Below are 16,083 nucleotides of genomic sequence, written 5' to 3'. Positions count from 1 at the left end.
AAAAATTCTAGAATTTTAGGTTCCAGCTAGGGGGGTGTGCAAGAAAAAATCCCTGGTTTTAAAAATTCGGGTATATTGGATCGAAAAAATATCAGTATTTCCCAATATACCCAAATTATCAATATCGGTATGATATCGGCATTTGGGAAAGCCAAACATATATTTGGGTCCATTATACCCTATGTAAGCCATTTCAGCCATCATTTTCGCTCCCCCCCCCACCGGAAGCGGGGGCAAGCGAAATCCGCTGGTGCAATGGCTGCCAGCTGCCATTTAAACCTAACAGATGACTGGCGGCTGTCAGTTTTAAATGGCTGGTGGCCATTTCAGACTGGGGGGAGTGAAAAGGATAAGCCGCTGGTGAAATGGCTGCCAGCCATTTAAACCTAACAGATGACTGGCGGCTGTCAGTTTCAAATGGCCATTTCAGAGTGGGTTTCACTCCCACCACTTCAAGGGGGGGAGTGAAAAGGATCGCTGAAACACCTTGCAGCCATTTAAGCCTAATAGCCATCCACTGTTAGGCTCAAATGCTTGTGAGTCATTAAACTAGTCACTTTCACTCCCCTTTGTTTCAAAGCAGAGGGGAATGAAACTGACTAGTTTTAATAGCTAGAAAGCATTTCTGCCTAACAGTGACACACCTGCCTTGCTCTTAGGCTGAAATGCCTGCCAGCCATTTCAGCCTAACAGTGGCTGGGTGCCCCTTCCCTCTGTTAGGCTAAAATGCCTGGCAGCCCTTAAAGTAGTCAGTTTCACTCCTCTCCACTACCAAGGGGAGGGGAGTGAAACTAAGAAATTTAAAGGCTGGAAGGCTTTTCTGCCTAACAGTGGACAAGCGTGCCTGCTTTGCTGTTAGGCTGAAATGCTTCTAGCCATTTCAGCCTGACAACTGCAGGCCCCCTGACCCCACTGTTAAGCTGAAATGCTGAGCCCTTAAACTAGTCAGTTTCACTCCCCCTCCCCTTGGAGATGGAGGGAAGTGAAACTGACCAGTTTAATGGCTGGAAGGCTTTTCAGCCTAACAGCAGAGGGGTGCACAACCCAGCTGTTAGGCTGAAATGGCTCCAAGCCATTTCAGATCTGGGTTTTGCTCCTCCCCCCCCTCCCAGAAGAAGGGGAGTGAAAAAAAGCTGGATGATTTCAGGTTTTATTCCAGGTCATCTATTCGACAGCTAACTATCTTCTCAAATTTGCATTTGGTTTAGGAAATACCGACTAAATACTGAGAAGGTATTTATTCTGTATTTTTCCTTTCTTTTTTTCGCTAGGGTTAAACTAAATGCACACCCCTAGTTTCAGTATAAGACTATTTAAGAGCCTAGTAAACAGGAACCTAAACAGCCAGAGTGGTATAATGGTCAGGATGTTGGATTAAGAACAGGGAGGCCCTATCTCAAATCCCCCTGTCATGGAAGCTCACTGGGAGAACTTGGGCCAGTCACACACTCTCAGCATAACCTACCTCACAGGGCTGTTGTGAGGATACAATGGAGGAGAGGAGAATGATGTAAGCCACCTTGGGTCCCCACTGGGGAGAAATGTGGGGTATAAATGAAGCAAATAAATCAAAGTTCTCCAGCCCAATGCAGAGGCTACTTTTTCTTCATTACTACACAGGAATCATTTTATGTAAGTTTGCTCTAAAATGTAAGTTCTGTAATTCCACATACACAAATTCCTCCTCGTAGAGTACTTAAGAGTCAATCATGCTAGCTTACGTTCTGAAGTCTATTTCCATCAGCAATGGGGAACTTCTCCCAATGTGAGGTGTGTGATTCTCACTAATTCCTCCCCTCCCATTGCAAACTACCACAGCGAATCCAGCACTGTTTCTGAGGGTTCTCTGAACCCCAGCACAGTACTTTAAGTATGGGACCACAGTGGGATAAGAGGTAGGAAAACTGCGTTCTGTGAGAAAAATCTCCATTCACAGATTCCATGATCCAGCTTCCTAAAACAAGGTATCTTATACAGATTGCAAACTATTGTGCAGTGCAAAGTATTGTCTACTGCACGTAATGTATGCAAATATACTCCAGAATATTACTTTTAAAATACAGCTCTTTACAGTCAACCAATTGCAAAGAAAAGGATATTAATATGCTTTCTAAACAAGATCCTTGGTATCAAATAGTACTTGAAAAACAAAATGCATTCCAAAGTGCTCCTTGTGCAAAGCAAGTATAACACCCCCATTTTCTCACAGTAGTCCCATCGATGCCAACCTAAATTCACATTCAAGGATTATCTTTAGGTATGCACAAAAGTCTTATTTATTAGGAAGGGAGGGGAAAATATTCTTGAGTATTCCACTGCACTAAAAAAACCTAGGAAGATGTAACAATAGTGAAGAGCTAAGCTGGAACATGAAGTTGAGGAAACTTCAGAGGACGGCAGGAGACCGGAAGGCCTGGCATGATCTGGTCCATGGGGTCGCGAAGAGTCGGACTCGACTGTGCGACTGAACAACAACAAAGCTGGAACTGCAGCTACACTTTATTTTATGAATGAAAATCCTGCATTTGTTCCCATAAACCTCTTTCTTCCCCACAGGAAATGTCTGGCCAAATTATTCAGTGCTGTGGAGAGTCAAAACTGAAACCCATGCCATCGTCAACTAAGTCCTCTAGACTGTTTTCACACAGGGACAGGCTTGTGTTGTTTCCCATTACAGGTTCAGCTGTTGACAATGTGCATCAACCAATGGGGCATCAGCATGACAGATTTCCCTCCACTTTCCCTGCCATGGGTTCCCTAGCAGTACTAGCTACTATCTCCTCCCTTGGTCCACCAGGGCTTTTGCAAACATTTCTTTACATTGGCACTAAACTATTATTATAGTGCTATAACATAACAATAGGTATACTGGGTTCTCTGAATTCCCAAGCTTTCATTTTTTAAAAAGTCTCTAGCCTCTTCCATTGCAGAGATGTGCTTCTCTTCTTATAGCTATGCAACAAAAGGGACTAGACACTTACTTTTTAAAAAGTGGAAGCTGAGAGCCTGTTACATATTTTGTTACAATGGCATCACGATTTAAAAATATTCCGGTGAGGGAGGGAATGGCTACTGTGGGGATAGTGTCAGGAAAAATGGCTGCCATGTGGGCAGGAAAAACTGAATTTTACCACCAACACAAACAGCCATACAGGTTCCCCAAAACTTTGGAGCAAAGCAGGTTTGACAAGGCTCAAAAAACAGCCATGAAATGCCGGAAGGTACATGAAAGCACCATGATGCTGTGGGAAAACATAAAAAAAATGCTTCCCAACAGCATTGACCCAGGAAAAGATATCGTGTGGAAATGGCCCTATATGGTTTAGCAGGCAACTGCAATAAAGAGGCGTCACTGGAACAAGGAGAGATCACCGCTTATAGAGTTCTACAGTTTTTTTGATGTACACATACAACCTGTAATATAGTAATTCTTAAGGCAGGGCCATCTCAGACCAAAGAACATTCCAATGAAAAGTCTGCTCTGTTGCACTGAGGAAATCTCAAAACAAGAGATTTCATTCAGTTTCCAGTTCTCTTTGCAACCTCTCACAGCCAAGTTTTGTTTTTTTTTGTCTCTGAGGATCTAGTCATCCCTGGCAATGCCATGTTGGAAGGCAGACAGAACTGAAGAAAATTCACCCCAATGAGAATCTCTGATGAGGGAAACTACAGGATACAATTGCTCTTGTACACAAAGATGAAGTACCTAGTTTACATTTCACATCTCTGCTTCTATCTAATCATCCAAATGAAATTACTTAGTATCCTGGGATTTTCATAATTAATACAAATTCTTAATTCACCCGTTTCCTAAAAATGAGATTACCCTACAAGAGTACTGAATTCATACGTAAAGAGGAGACACTCAGTTCAATTGTACCGATTTTATATTCAGAAGAAATAATCTATTCATTCTTTCCTTTTTGTTTGGGGGAAGGAGTATGCAACCACCTAACATTAAGACTAAAATAATGATAGGGAATAAGCATAATTCAGTTTAGTGAATGAAGGGTAATCAAACTAGAAGGCAAAGTCATATGCAAACATCAGGTTACCTTCTGCACGTCTTGGCAGTAAAAAGAGAATCTGCCTAAACAACATCAACCCTAAAAACAGGGAAGAGCACTTTCATTTCAAAATGTGGTGATGTACAACTGACAACAAGCTACTGATGACAACAAGGCATAGCACCAAAAACTTAAAAGCAGCAGCACACAACGAGTGCTCAACAGTTCAACAGTAGATGTATTCTAAGGCATAAACACCAATTATAGCTTGCTTTGCTAATTTCTCCATCCTGCATTAAATAGTGATTCTACATCTCAGCACTAGAGCCTGAATTTAATTCAATCCCACTATTGAGGACAAGCATGACTGTAGGATTTCACTGTTATTAGGTCCTGCTCCAATGATGATACTGCCAATGCTGTAAGTCATTTCTGTATCTGAACACCCTTCCATTGTAGAAGAACATCTAAGACACTCCATGGTGCATTTTTTTAAAAAACGCATTTAACCTTGTTTGGCTATTACAGTTCAAAGTGGCAGGAAGGTGGTGCAACACATATATTTCCAAAAAAATGTAGAGTATCTGAGGGTCAGAATTTCTTTACTCACAAGACATTGAGGAGAAACTCTACTACAGAGCACTAGAATACAGACACACACAAATAACAGTAACTGAACTGACAGAGGGTGAACCTGGTCAATCTGCATGAGGACATATCCAACACATTATAAACTGAATAGTAACTAGATTAAGGAAAGGGACTCTCAGTTTGCTCCAAACATTATGTCTGCCAGTGAAAATCCCATCTCAATGAATTACTTCATTACTTGCTGGAAGAAGAGACATTGTAAAGGATGATAGCACATACTGATCACTGCAAGACAATCTGAATGGAGAAAATGGAAGGATTCACTCATATTACTAGCTGAACAGCTAGTGTTGGTCATTCTGGTACACAAATCTTGACTCCCCAACTAGAAAAATGCTTCCTAAAATCTCTTCTCCATGAAGTTAAACAGCAGCCCTGAGCAAAACTGAACTTCCTTCTGATAAGCAAGTGCTTGTCTTGCAGAACAACATCAATGGCTTGTGCCACATATGAATGAATGTCATTGTTCAGATTAATTCAGATTACTAAAGCACTGAATCAGAAACTGTGGGCTATAACTTGTGCTGCTAAATTACTGAAAATAAAGGCTGCCTGAATTTCCTTTTTATTTCACTTTAAATGTCTTTATCAAGTCTCTAGAGAGGCAGCACATACAGGTTATAAATAAAAAAATTCAATGGGTATGACCACCCTGACAGAAGAGGGGCACTCTCAAAGTGAACAATTCAAAAAGTAAGGAAAACTCATGTTTCCCAAACATGAGCTTCTTTTGGGATTGTCTTCTGTAGGACAATTTGGGTAGGCTTTATTGGAAAAAGGATTGCTTAAATAAATCATAAATTCAATTTTATCATTTGTATGTAGGATAACTGTATAAATAGTATTCAGTGGATTGCTTTTGTGGAATGAGAACAGAGGAACAATGACAATTTTTGGAAGGGAAAGTTATAATTTACAGATTCTACAAAAACCAAGTGCGGGTCAGCAAACAGCCACACATTTCAAAAGGCTGGTCCGATCTATCTTACTCCAGCCACAATTAAGATCTATGACTATTACCTAATAGATGTCAAAGTTTCAAGAATTAGGAGCTGATTTATATCATATCTGGTGGTCAAATCTTTAAAAAGATTTATGGAAAAGCTTTAGATTTCACTTCTCAAATTGTTGAGTATAAAACAGCACATATAGCATTAATTTCTAAGTATTCCTAAAGGGCACAGTGTTTCCTGCTCTTATGAACATATTCACTACTGCAAGGGTAGTCATAACCAAAAACTGAAGTCAGAGTTCCAACTACATGTAAAGGATTGACTCATAACATGAAACAAAAAGTGCATGGGTTTTATGTAGACCATGTGATTTAAAATGTGGGTTATTCCCAAAATTTGGGGAAGACATATGCCTCAACTTCTGAAATTATGCATCCACAAATTAAGTGTAAGATCATGTTTACTTATGCCATTCAATATATAACTTGCCCAATCTCTCTCTTTAATTTGGAGTTTATATGAGCAGCTTTCCCCTCCTAATTTTTTTTGAAGAAGTTCAGATTAACCAGGTGCTCCCATGACAGGCCAGACCTCTCTTATGCAGCTTCACTTTGTATAAGGTCAATATGCATACAAAAGGAAAGCAACAGTGAACCCCCATAAATACCCACCAGATAAAAGCACATGGACAAATGATACATGCAAACAAGATTCTTCACTGAGAGCTGCATATTAATGGTCTAACCCAGAAACACAGGAAAGCTTTCTGTGTGTGCACAGTCAAGCATGATACTATTTGGCTTACAGGAAGAAGAGATTTTCATTTACTGTTCAATGTCAAGAAAATGAAACGTCTGGGGTTAGCAGCTTAGCTCTTGTCACTTAAAATCCACAATATCCACAAACTCACAAGGACGCCTACCAGAACTGGGAACTTTTTATAACTACCATACTTTGAATCTATCAACTCTGCAAGGCATGCACAACTAAAGAAGGTAGAATAGTCAGAAAAACAAGCTTTTGCAGTAGAGCATTCTTATGCCTCTCTAGATTTCTGAGAAACTCCAACATTTTAGCTGCCTCCTTGTATATACCGGAAAGGAAAAAAGTCTTCCTTTGAACTGTTTAAAAAACTAAACAAAAAAACCTAGGTATCGACCCTCCCCACAAAAATATTCTTCTAGAAGCATTTTCGACCGAAGTGTAAAGCAACCTGGTTGGCTTCCATGCAGGCGATGGCCTCTTCCAAGAGGGAAAACTCCACGCAGATATAGCCATAGTCGTAACCTGGGGACAGCATTTAAATACAGACGGGAGTTGCGTTAGTGCCAGAAAGCCACATTTTCAGTACCCAATTCCCCTTCCCCTCAGCAAACCCCCATCATATGCTCCCCACAAAAGAAATACAAATAAAAAGCAACAATAGGTACGCTCAAAGTCAAGTTTTGGTTCAGTAGTACTTGGCAACAAACCCATTCCTTTTGCTCATTTTGAGTCCATAGAATACAATAAGCAATATGGGTTTCCATCCAAGAGACCAATAGTAGCATAGTGGGCTCATTCTCCTAAAAATTAAGGAGATACCAACCATTTTGAAACTAAACTTATTTAAAAAAATAATATCTAAGTCAAAAAACTTAATTTGTTTTCACAAGTTAACATTTTAGTAGTTTCATTAAGACAAAATGGTTTCTTGGTTCAGAATAGTGTCAGTTATTTTCTCTATTCCAAACATAGAATGAGATGAAGAAATATCATTTTTTAAATTTTAAGTTATAAACTGAGCCTAGTACAATTCCTGAACATATATAGAATATCCTAAAAATATCATGATTCCTTCCAATCAAAAGCAGTGCCAGGAAGGACAAGCAAGGACTGCTTTAACATATTCTGTGGTCCCTTTTCCTGAAGTCATTTGCTTGATCAGCAAAGGGTCATCTTTGGTACTGATGAAACGTATTTCAAGAACAGATGCAACCATCTGTCAAACTAATCAGAAGGGCACATAAAAGTGGCCTTACCTCAAAATTATCAAGGATTCAAAACACAGGGAAATTAAAATCAAGGGTTACTCAGGGGAAGATATGTCACTTTAAGGAAGAAATAGACAGTTCTATGTTTCCAGGCCTGAAACTATAAGAATCAATTTGCACTGACGTAAGTCAAAACAAAACGAACCAGAACATTTTATTTATTCAGAGAACTTCTATCCTGCATTTATACTGACAGTGTAATCAAGGTGGATTCTGAGTAAACTTATTGTTAAAAGTTTCAGCTGCTTAGATACCTTAAATTTCCACACACAACCCTTCCAGATGTAAGCACCTCGGTAATGTCCTAAACGTTATTATAGATATCATAAAATTAGCACAGTACAAGGCTTTTCAGAGCCATCTTGATAACAGACCCCGATCATGGCACAGCCATGTGCAGGCTTTTAAAAAGCCAGAAATACTACTTGCTTAGTTGTGATCATCGAGGAACAACTGCCTTTCAGTGACATGAAATCACACCAATTATGAACTGGCATTAAACTGGATTGCAATGGCTGAGCATATACTATCTTTTTCAACACTCAAAGAGGTTATGGGTGATATGGGGACACTACCAAAACTGGCATCATCGTGCCAAGTTCTACTCTTCTCTCAATAATGTACAGCAAATCTTAGGCCCCAACCACACGGGCCGGATATCGTGGGGGGAGGCGTGGCTAATTGCCCCGGCGCAGTTTGATCTGCGATTACGCGATCAGACACGCCGGCAGCACACCACGGGTCCTTCCCTCGGCGCTTGTGGGTAAACGAGGGACTGGAGGGGAATGCCAGGCGCCAGCGCGATCACACCACAGGCGTCTGGAGGCAGCCCATGGCAAACGTTTACTAGTACCTTGGAGGTACTAGTTTTTTAAGGCGCATTGTCGGCGGTAAACCACGGGCGCGCTCCACTTCCCAGATGTTGGGGTGTGATTGCGCCCGGATAATACACACACACACAGCATATCACTGTCTGCTGAGCAATATACATGATTGTCACAACACAGGCAAACCCCAACATCATGGGTCTAGAGGGAACAATCAGCAAGCTCAATGTGACCATGATGTAATCAATGTAGCAGTTTTACATGGCAAATCTACGTGTCTTCTAGCAGTTCATACTGCATACTGTGGAAATCCCATGTACCTGAAACTTGTTTGTAAAAAGCAGTTCATATAATAAATACAGCTACCCTGTTTCCCCGAAAATAAGACCTCCCCCAAAAATAAGCCTTAGCAGGATTTCTATGCATTTGTGGTATAAGCACTAGTGTTTCTTCTTGAGAATAAATATAAGACAGTGTCTTATTTTCAAGGAAACACGGTAGAATTATGACAGCTGGAAGAGATCTGCGCAAGTCTGCAACTATTTGCCATATTTATTATTTTAAAACCAGTGGCAAGAAATCAAACATCACGAAACAGACAATCAACCTTGAGTGTTGTTAAGTAGTATTTAGCTACCAGTGATAAAATTATCTATGGCCTTATGTCATGAAATCTATTCAATCAGCATGGTTAGTTATTTCACTGTACTAAGACAAGATGAAATCAAATTCTTGTCTATTTGCCGCAGAGAAAGCCAGAACTAGTGATTGAAACATTGCACTTAATTTAGTAAATTCATATTTTCATTTACACTGCAAACTTGAGTGTGAGAAAGTCAGGCTATAAATGAACTATATAAATAAATGTGAATCCGGTGGCACCTTTAAGACCAACAAAGTTTTATTCAAGGTATGACATTTTGTGTGCACGCACACTTCCTCAGATACATTGATATGGAAGTTAACATACATATAGGCAGATGGTGAACAGCAAATTAACATACAACATAATGAAGATGTTTTAACAGATGTAAGGACCAAACAGAAATAACAAGCTAAGTTTATATGGTCACCATTTGTTTGGATTTAATCATTGGGGGGGACACTGGAGCAAATAAATGTCAAAATAGGAGACGATTGTGTAAATGTGTCCTTCTTAATAGTGCGCTGCTAAAGAATAAATAACTGAGATCCTGTTGTTATGCTCCATTTGCCTCCTCTCAAGCATGGAGGTAACTAACAGCATACTTTTCTTTGAGGTGGGGTGCAACAGTTGTGCAGTGTTATGTCTCCATGCTAATTTGCTGTCCACTGTCTACCATTTCAATATGTCTGAGGAAGTGTAACTGCACTTGAAAGCTCATACCTTGAATAAAACTTTGTTGGTCTTAAAGGTGCCCCACTGGACTCAAACTGTTCTAATGCTTCAGACCAACATGGCTGCCCACCTGGATCTATAAATAAACATGGTGATTTGTATGGTCCTGCCCTGTCCTAAATAGCAACCTGCAATAAAAATCTCACTGAGAAAAGTTGACTTCTCCAAGGCTACTTGATGAGATTTGTATTCAGGCAGGGATTTTCAGACTACAACTCTGGCATTCCAATCCAACATTATCCACAGTACGATACCAGCCTTAACAGGGTTTGTATTGGACCTGGTATTGGTATACATATACCAAGTAACAACATTCCATCACCCAACTGGATGCCAGACTTAAATTGGCATTCCTTTGAACACAGTGGGGAAATTGTTGCCTTAATCCCAAATAATGAACCACAAGTGACACGCTGATTGTAAAATACAATTTTCTGTTTTTCCATCCTGCTGTAGCTCACTACACCACTGAAGTGCCACCCCACAGAAGTGGCTTTGACCACAAAACATTTTGCATTGCTCATCCCTCCCTCACCCTCTCTCTACACATACACAGCAAAGCAGGAGTAGTATCTTCTTGTTACAGTAAAAAATGTGCATTTTTCATGCTTTACAGATGTGCAGTTGAAGCTGATAATGGCTTAGAGAAACCCACCAAGTATATATGATTGAATAAAGACCTGGAAACGGTTCAGATCTAAATAATTTAGTAGAATGTATTGGACTGAAAATTTCCTTCAAACTGTCAAACAGATTAGGCATATATAACTAATAATCCTAAACTATTCATTATGTACAAAGTCCCACTTGAAATAGGAGCAATGGTAACCAGTGTTCCCTCTAAGCTGAGTTAGTGTGAGCTAGCTCACAGTTTTTTAGCCTCCGGCTTACAGATTTTTGTCTTAGCTCAGGAAGGAGGGCTTCAGAGCAAACTAATTCATGCAGCAGCCAAATCGCTCGCTCACAACTTTAATGCCAGGAGCTCACCAAGTAGAATTTTTGCTCACAGGACTCCACAGCTTAGAGGGAGCCTTGATGGTAACAAAATGCAATAACAAAATATTAGCAAGCAGCAATCACTAATTATGGAAGCAAGGTACAGAAATGCTATATTAAAGGGCAGCAGTCATACAATTGCAATAAGCCTGCACAATTTTATACCTGTCTGCCCCTGCTATTTGAGTATAAGAGGTGTTTTGTTCTTTGTTTTTTAAATAGAAACATGTACAAAGCTTGGAGCAGAACTACACATTATGGAGCTAAAAACGGTTTAGCTCTACACATAGAGAGCTAAAAACAGTCAAGGCTGATCCTGTGGCCAAACTATGTAGTTCTACTCTCCTTTTTTCTTTCATAATACACTGAAAGACAATTTGCAGAAGGTCCCTCACTGATCTTACAGCCAAGCAGCCACTTTAACCTGTATTTCCCACCTCCAAGCCTAGCCACTACATCACAATGGTTCTCCCATGCCCTCCTCAGCAAATTTCTGTCCAGTGTCAAATGATGAGATAATGCAGTGAATTATGGGTGACAGTTCCTTCCTACACACAGATGAACAACCACCTAAACACGACACAGACCTAATTAATCTGCTACAAGTGAAGTGTGAGTTGTTTTGCAGTAGCTAGATTCCATACTATTCTGCCAACATCTAGATGAAAAAGTCACATGGGACTGACAAACTATTAGGAAGTAACAATGCCAGTGCTATGGGACCCAATAATATTTCATTCAAATTTTACTAAAACAGCAAGGGATCCACCCATGGAGAAGCCACTCCCATACCATTCATACTCGTAACCACCAAGTCAGTTCCAGTTGCACAATCCCACATATGGATGGAGCTATAACAAAAAAACACTTGAAGCCCCTTTGCTGGAATCATATGTGGACTGGGAAGATGGGCACAGCTGCATCAGACTCCTCTATCCCACCTGCAAGGTCCTCTACACCTTCCAAATCTAACCTCCTATTTCTAGTCCAAAATAGTAGTGAGGATCAGTTAGAATTAATCTCATCTGTTAAGAGATGGTGTACAACCAGTTATGCTATTTAAAAGGGAGAAAATAGGTATCATTAAGAAAACCAGACTAAAATTATCACTTTATAGAGTGGGATAAGTACTATTCACATTCAGAATATAACAAATCAACTAGAATTTCATTTTACCCTTACACAGTGATCAGCCATTTTTTAACTACAAATCCATTCACATACAAATAAATGGCAGTGAGGTTGCTAAAACCCAGTAAGTTTAATAATTACAAAATACTCGAAAAGCAGAGTTTTTCTCCCTAACTGTGCAGTGTCATAGATCACAACCATATGAGGGGGAGAAAAAAGACCAGACTCTAACTAGCATATAAAGTTCAGCTTTATTAAAAACAGTGCATACCAGAAAAGCATCCAAATCAAATGAGAAAACAGCAAAATACATAAAGCCATACTGTGGTAGTATATGCTTGGGTTATGAACAGGATATTCAAAGCTAATAAGGGAAGTGAACAAAACTTCAGTCATTACTAGAAAGCAGTCAGAAGTTCTGAAAATTTGTTCAGAACAACATAATGAGTACGATTTTTATACATTAAAGGCTGCTTGTAATCCAGTGTTTTGTCAACATTCCCTATGCCTCACCCAAACACAGCATGACAGACAAATAATGGCTTGAAACTCTTCTGGATGTGTTGCGGCTCTTTAACTGTGGCATTTTGATTTTAAAAAAACAGAAACTAAAGAAGGACAACTTGCATACTTTGATCTTTAGCAACAACAGGCTACTACTGCCAATCAACCATTTTTTTAAAATGCTATTGGCAATGGTTTATTAATGTGCCTGAAATGTAAACTCCATACATTCCCCTTAAGCTCTGAAAAAATGAATATTATATGGCTCTGCTTATCAGACAAATCACAAAGTTGGGGCAAGGTTTTTTTACAATCTTTTGGCCTGCCAAGAATTTTAAAATCAGCAATTACATCATTTTTGTTTGTTAACAGCAGCCAGAAAATGTTTGCCTGAGGAAAAAAATTTTTTGCTACAGTATATAGTCAATTTGTGCCACCAAAGACAGTACTGGTTGCTAGCCAATTCCATAGCAAGTCCCTTGAACCTCAAACACAAGCCCTACTACAAACTATGTTCCATAAAAAAGGCATCCAGTCCTCGCTTCCTGTGATGACACCACCACGTGGCCACAAACCTGCAATTCAGGAGGATTCATTTGAGACTGCTGAGTCACTCCTGAAAGGAAACATACAAAGAAGCTGTGTTTTATTAAGACTCTGGTGAAGCGTACCCTGCTTCACCATTGATGAGGGCCAGTTTTACACAGAAGAAGTGACGGAAGGAGCAGTACCAGCTCCAGATAAAGGATGACATCACATAAGTATCAATTTATAATATACCATCCAAAAATCTAAAAAAGGCCATTATGCCACAGTATGCTCCCATATGACCTCAATGAGTTATGTAAAACAAAAATGTCAAGGAGCAAAAAGAGTAAGCCCATCACAACACAGAACTCCAGGCTTGATAATGAAAAGTCTCTTTGGCACATACCCCAGATAGGGAAATAGGGATCTCAAACCCTAGTATATATGGTTAAAAAGGTAAAGGTTCCCTTGCTCGAAAGCCAGTTGAATCCGACTCTAGGGTTGCGGTGCTCATCTCCGTTTCAAAGCCGAAGCGCCAGCGCTGTCCGAAGACGTTTCCGTGGTCATGTGGCCGGAATGACTAAACACCAAGGCGCACGGAACGCTGTTACCTTCCCACCAAAGTGGTACCTATTTATCTACTTGCAATTTCTTGCTTTTGAACTGCTAGGTTGGCAGGAGCTGGAACTAGAGACAGGAGCTCACCCCGTCTTGCGGCACCCGGGTCTTGAACTGCTGAACTACTGGCCTTCCATAGCCTGCAGTTCAGCGTCTTAACCACTTGAGCCACCGCAGCTCAAGTTACAAGCTACAAGCCCGCAAAACAAGACCCTCACAATGTTAAACGAATATTACTTACCAAACTAATAAACTTCACATCAATCCTAACCAACTATCTATACGAGATAGCTAGCACCAGGACAAGTACTTCTAGCTCATCCAGATATCTTATTTGCTGACCTAGGCTGCCAATGTACATGGAAGTATCTGGCAAAAAGGACTGTATCTATTCAAATCACATAATAATCTGTATTACATGCACGTGATATGAAATTAGGTAAATTTAGTATGCTCATAGTAATCGGGGCAAAAGTGATGTACCTAATGTTGTCAAAGACAGACAGCAGATTCAGATAGTATTTCAATTTTCATCACACACGGAGACATACAATTACCAAGTGAGGAAAGCCACATAGTGTTGTTGTCTGAAGACGCTCAGCCTTTGGTACTATGTACTCAACACGCTGCAAACTTGTCAAAAGAATGATGGTATTAGGAACCATCACGCATTTGACCTCTTGAGACAGCCATATAATGAGTCTTTGACTCTGGTTGTTGTGACCTGCCCTGAGCCTGCCTGCTCTGGGGAAGGCGGAATAAAAATCCGAAAAATAAATAAAATGTTTATACATTTGCTGTGAGGAACTCATGTGACGCAGGGCAAGGTAGTAAAAAAAGAGTTTGCATCATAAATAAAATTAAGGACTGAACAAAGATGCTTCATCACACATTAATAGAGACTGAAATATTCATTGATGCCTACAGCATTTAACAAAGGATTGGGAGAAAGACTCTTTTCAACTATTAAAATACAGTGCCACTTCAAAGAAAACAAATCTTATTTCCCACACAGCACTAAAGTTAATGCACTAAATGTATTATTTTCTATCATTCAATCTGTTTGCTTTGATCTTCGCCCTCCCAATACTGTTTTCTAGCTCTGAAAACAAGGTCTATGCTTCTGCCAGTACAGTTGAAAGTTTGCTGCTCTGTTTACTTCACCACTAATAACTAACCTGTAATAACTAACCTGGAACAAAGCTAGCACATGGAGTGATCATGTCTGAGTTGTATGAACTGAGTTACACATCCTTTGTGTACCAGAAAATGCCAAAAAGCTCCTCCAATTTAACAAGGAGCTGCTTCCCCGACCCTCTGACTTGGACCAGAAGGGGTACAAATCTTAATCAGTTTTAATTTTAAGAGTAACACAAGAATCTCTTCATATATTACAGGAAAGCACTTTGAGTGTACAAATTTTGAAATCTTCATGCGAGTCATTTCATGGGACTGTCTTTTGTGCGTGTAATTCACCAAATATTGATCCACTGGCAAATCAAGGAGTTGCATCCTGAGGTAAATCCTGATGAACTTTTAACAGTGAAGAATAGGGAACCTCCAAGAACGGGATGAGGGGAAATTAACAGAAAGCAACATTCCCCATTGTTTATCAGCAGAAATTTCCCATTGGATTCAACCCAATATGGCACATGGCATTCCAGCATACGTACACTCAGCAAATTAAACATACAATTGTTCCAGCATTTGTACACTCAGCAAGTTACATGTATGTAGGATTGTTTGTATGAAATGAAGCCTTACTGCTATTACTCTATCAACCCTACTTCCTTCTCATCTCACCTGTTTCCTCCAGTTCCACTTCTTAGAGCTTCTCTCTGGATGCTTTCCACAAAAGTCTCCAAGAACAATTCTTTTGATTTTCCAGACATTCTCATTCAGCAAGCCAACACAAATGCACTCCATTTGCATTCTCCCCCTCAGGGCCTTTCCCCTCTAAAAAGCTTCCCAATTAGCACAAAACCAAAAATTCAGTTGTAACAAACCTGACCCTGCTTTCAGTTGCTTAAAGGAACCAAACAATTTGAATAACTACATCCTCACATAGCATCAACGTTTTCTAGAATTCTAAGCATTCAATAAATTTTTAGACACATGTCTCAAAATGAATGCTAAAATGGCAAAAAATACAACCCTCTGCCTTCAAAATCTAGATGTTTCTAGAACTTGCAATGCCATTTATACCTTGACTTTCCTGCTACATTACAAAAAATGGATAGGTGCTTCAATTTAGTTTCAGCTCAAAAACATACACGGACAGATGGGGTTCGCACGTTTCCAGCAGTTTTCATCCCCCAATCAGAAAATGCTGGTGGTTGCTACAGGCTTTATAGCTGCTTTTATAGATGTACAGATGGTGGGACTGAAGGCAAATAAACTGCACCATTTGAATGCAAGGCTCTTCCCACATTTTAATATATAGGCTAGAACATGAAG

At 39.8% G+C, this 16,083-nt stretch overlaps 1 protein-coding gene across 1 annotated transcript in view; it reads right to left on the bottom strand.

Annotated features, from left to right (window-relative positions):
* Window positions 1-16,083, bottom strand: part of RBM6 (RNA binding motif protein 6) — a 70,760-nt gene that overhangs the window by 44,158 nt on the left and 10,519 nt on the right. The window contains exon 5 of the mRNA XM_015421251.1: window positions 6,825-6,898. Coding sequence (XP_015276737.1) covers window positions 6,825-6,898 — 74 coding nt within the window. The remainder of the gene's footprint in view (window positions 1-6,824; window positions 6,899-16,083) is intronic.

The sequence above is a fragment of the Gekko japonicus genome, unplaced genomic scaffold, assembly GCF_001447785.1.
Source record: "Gekko japonicus isolate JY-2015 unplaced genomic scaffold, Gekko_japonicus_V1.1 scaffold364, whole genome shotgun sequence".
Lineage (NCBI taxonomy): Eukaryota > Metazoa > Chordata > Lepidosauria > Squamata > Gekkonidae > Gekko > Gekko japonicus.
The sequence above is the reverse complement of the archived record's forward strand: the minus strand, read 5'-3'. Positions and strand labels throughout refer to the sequence as shown.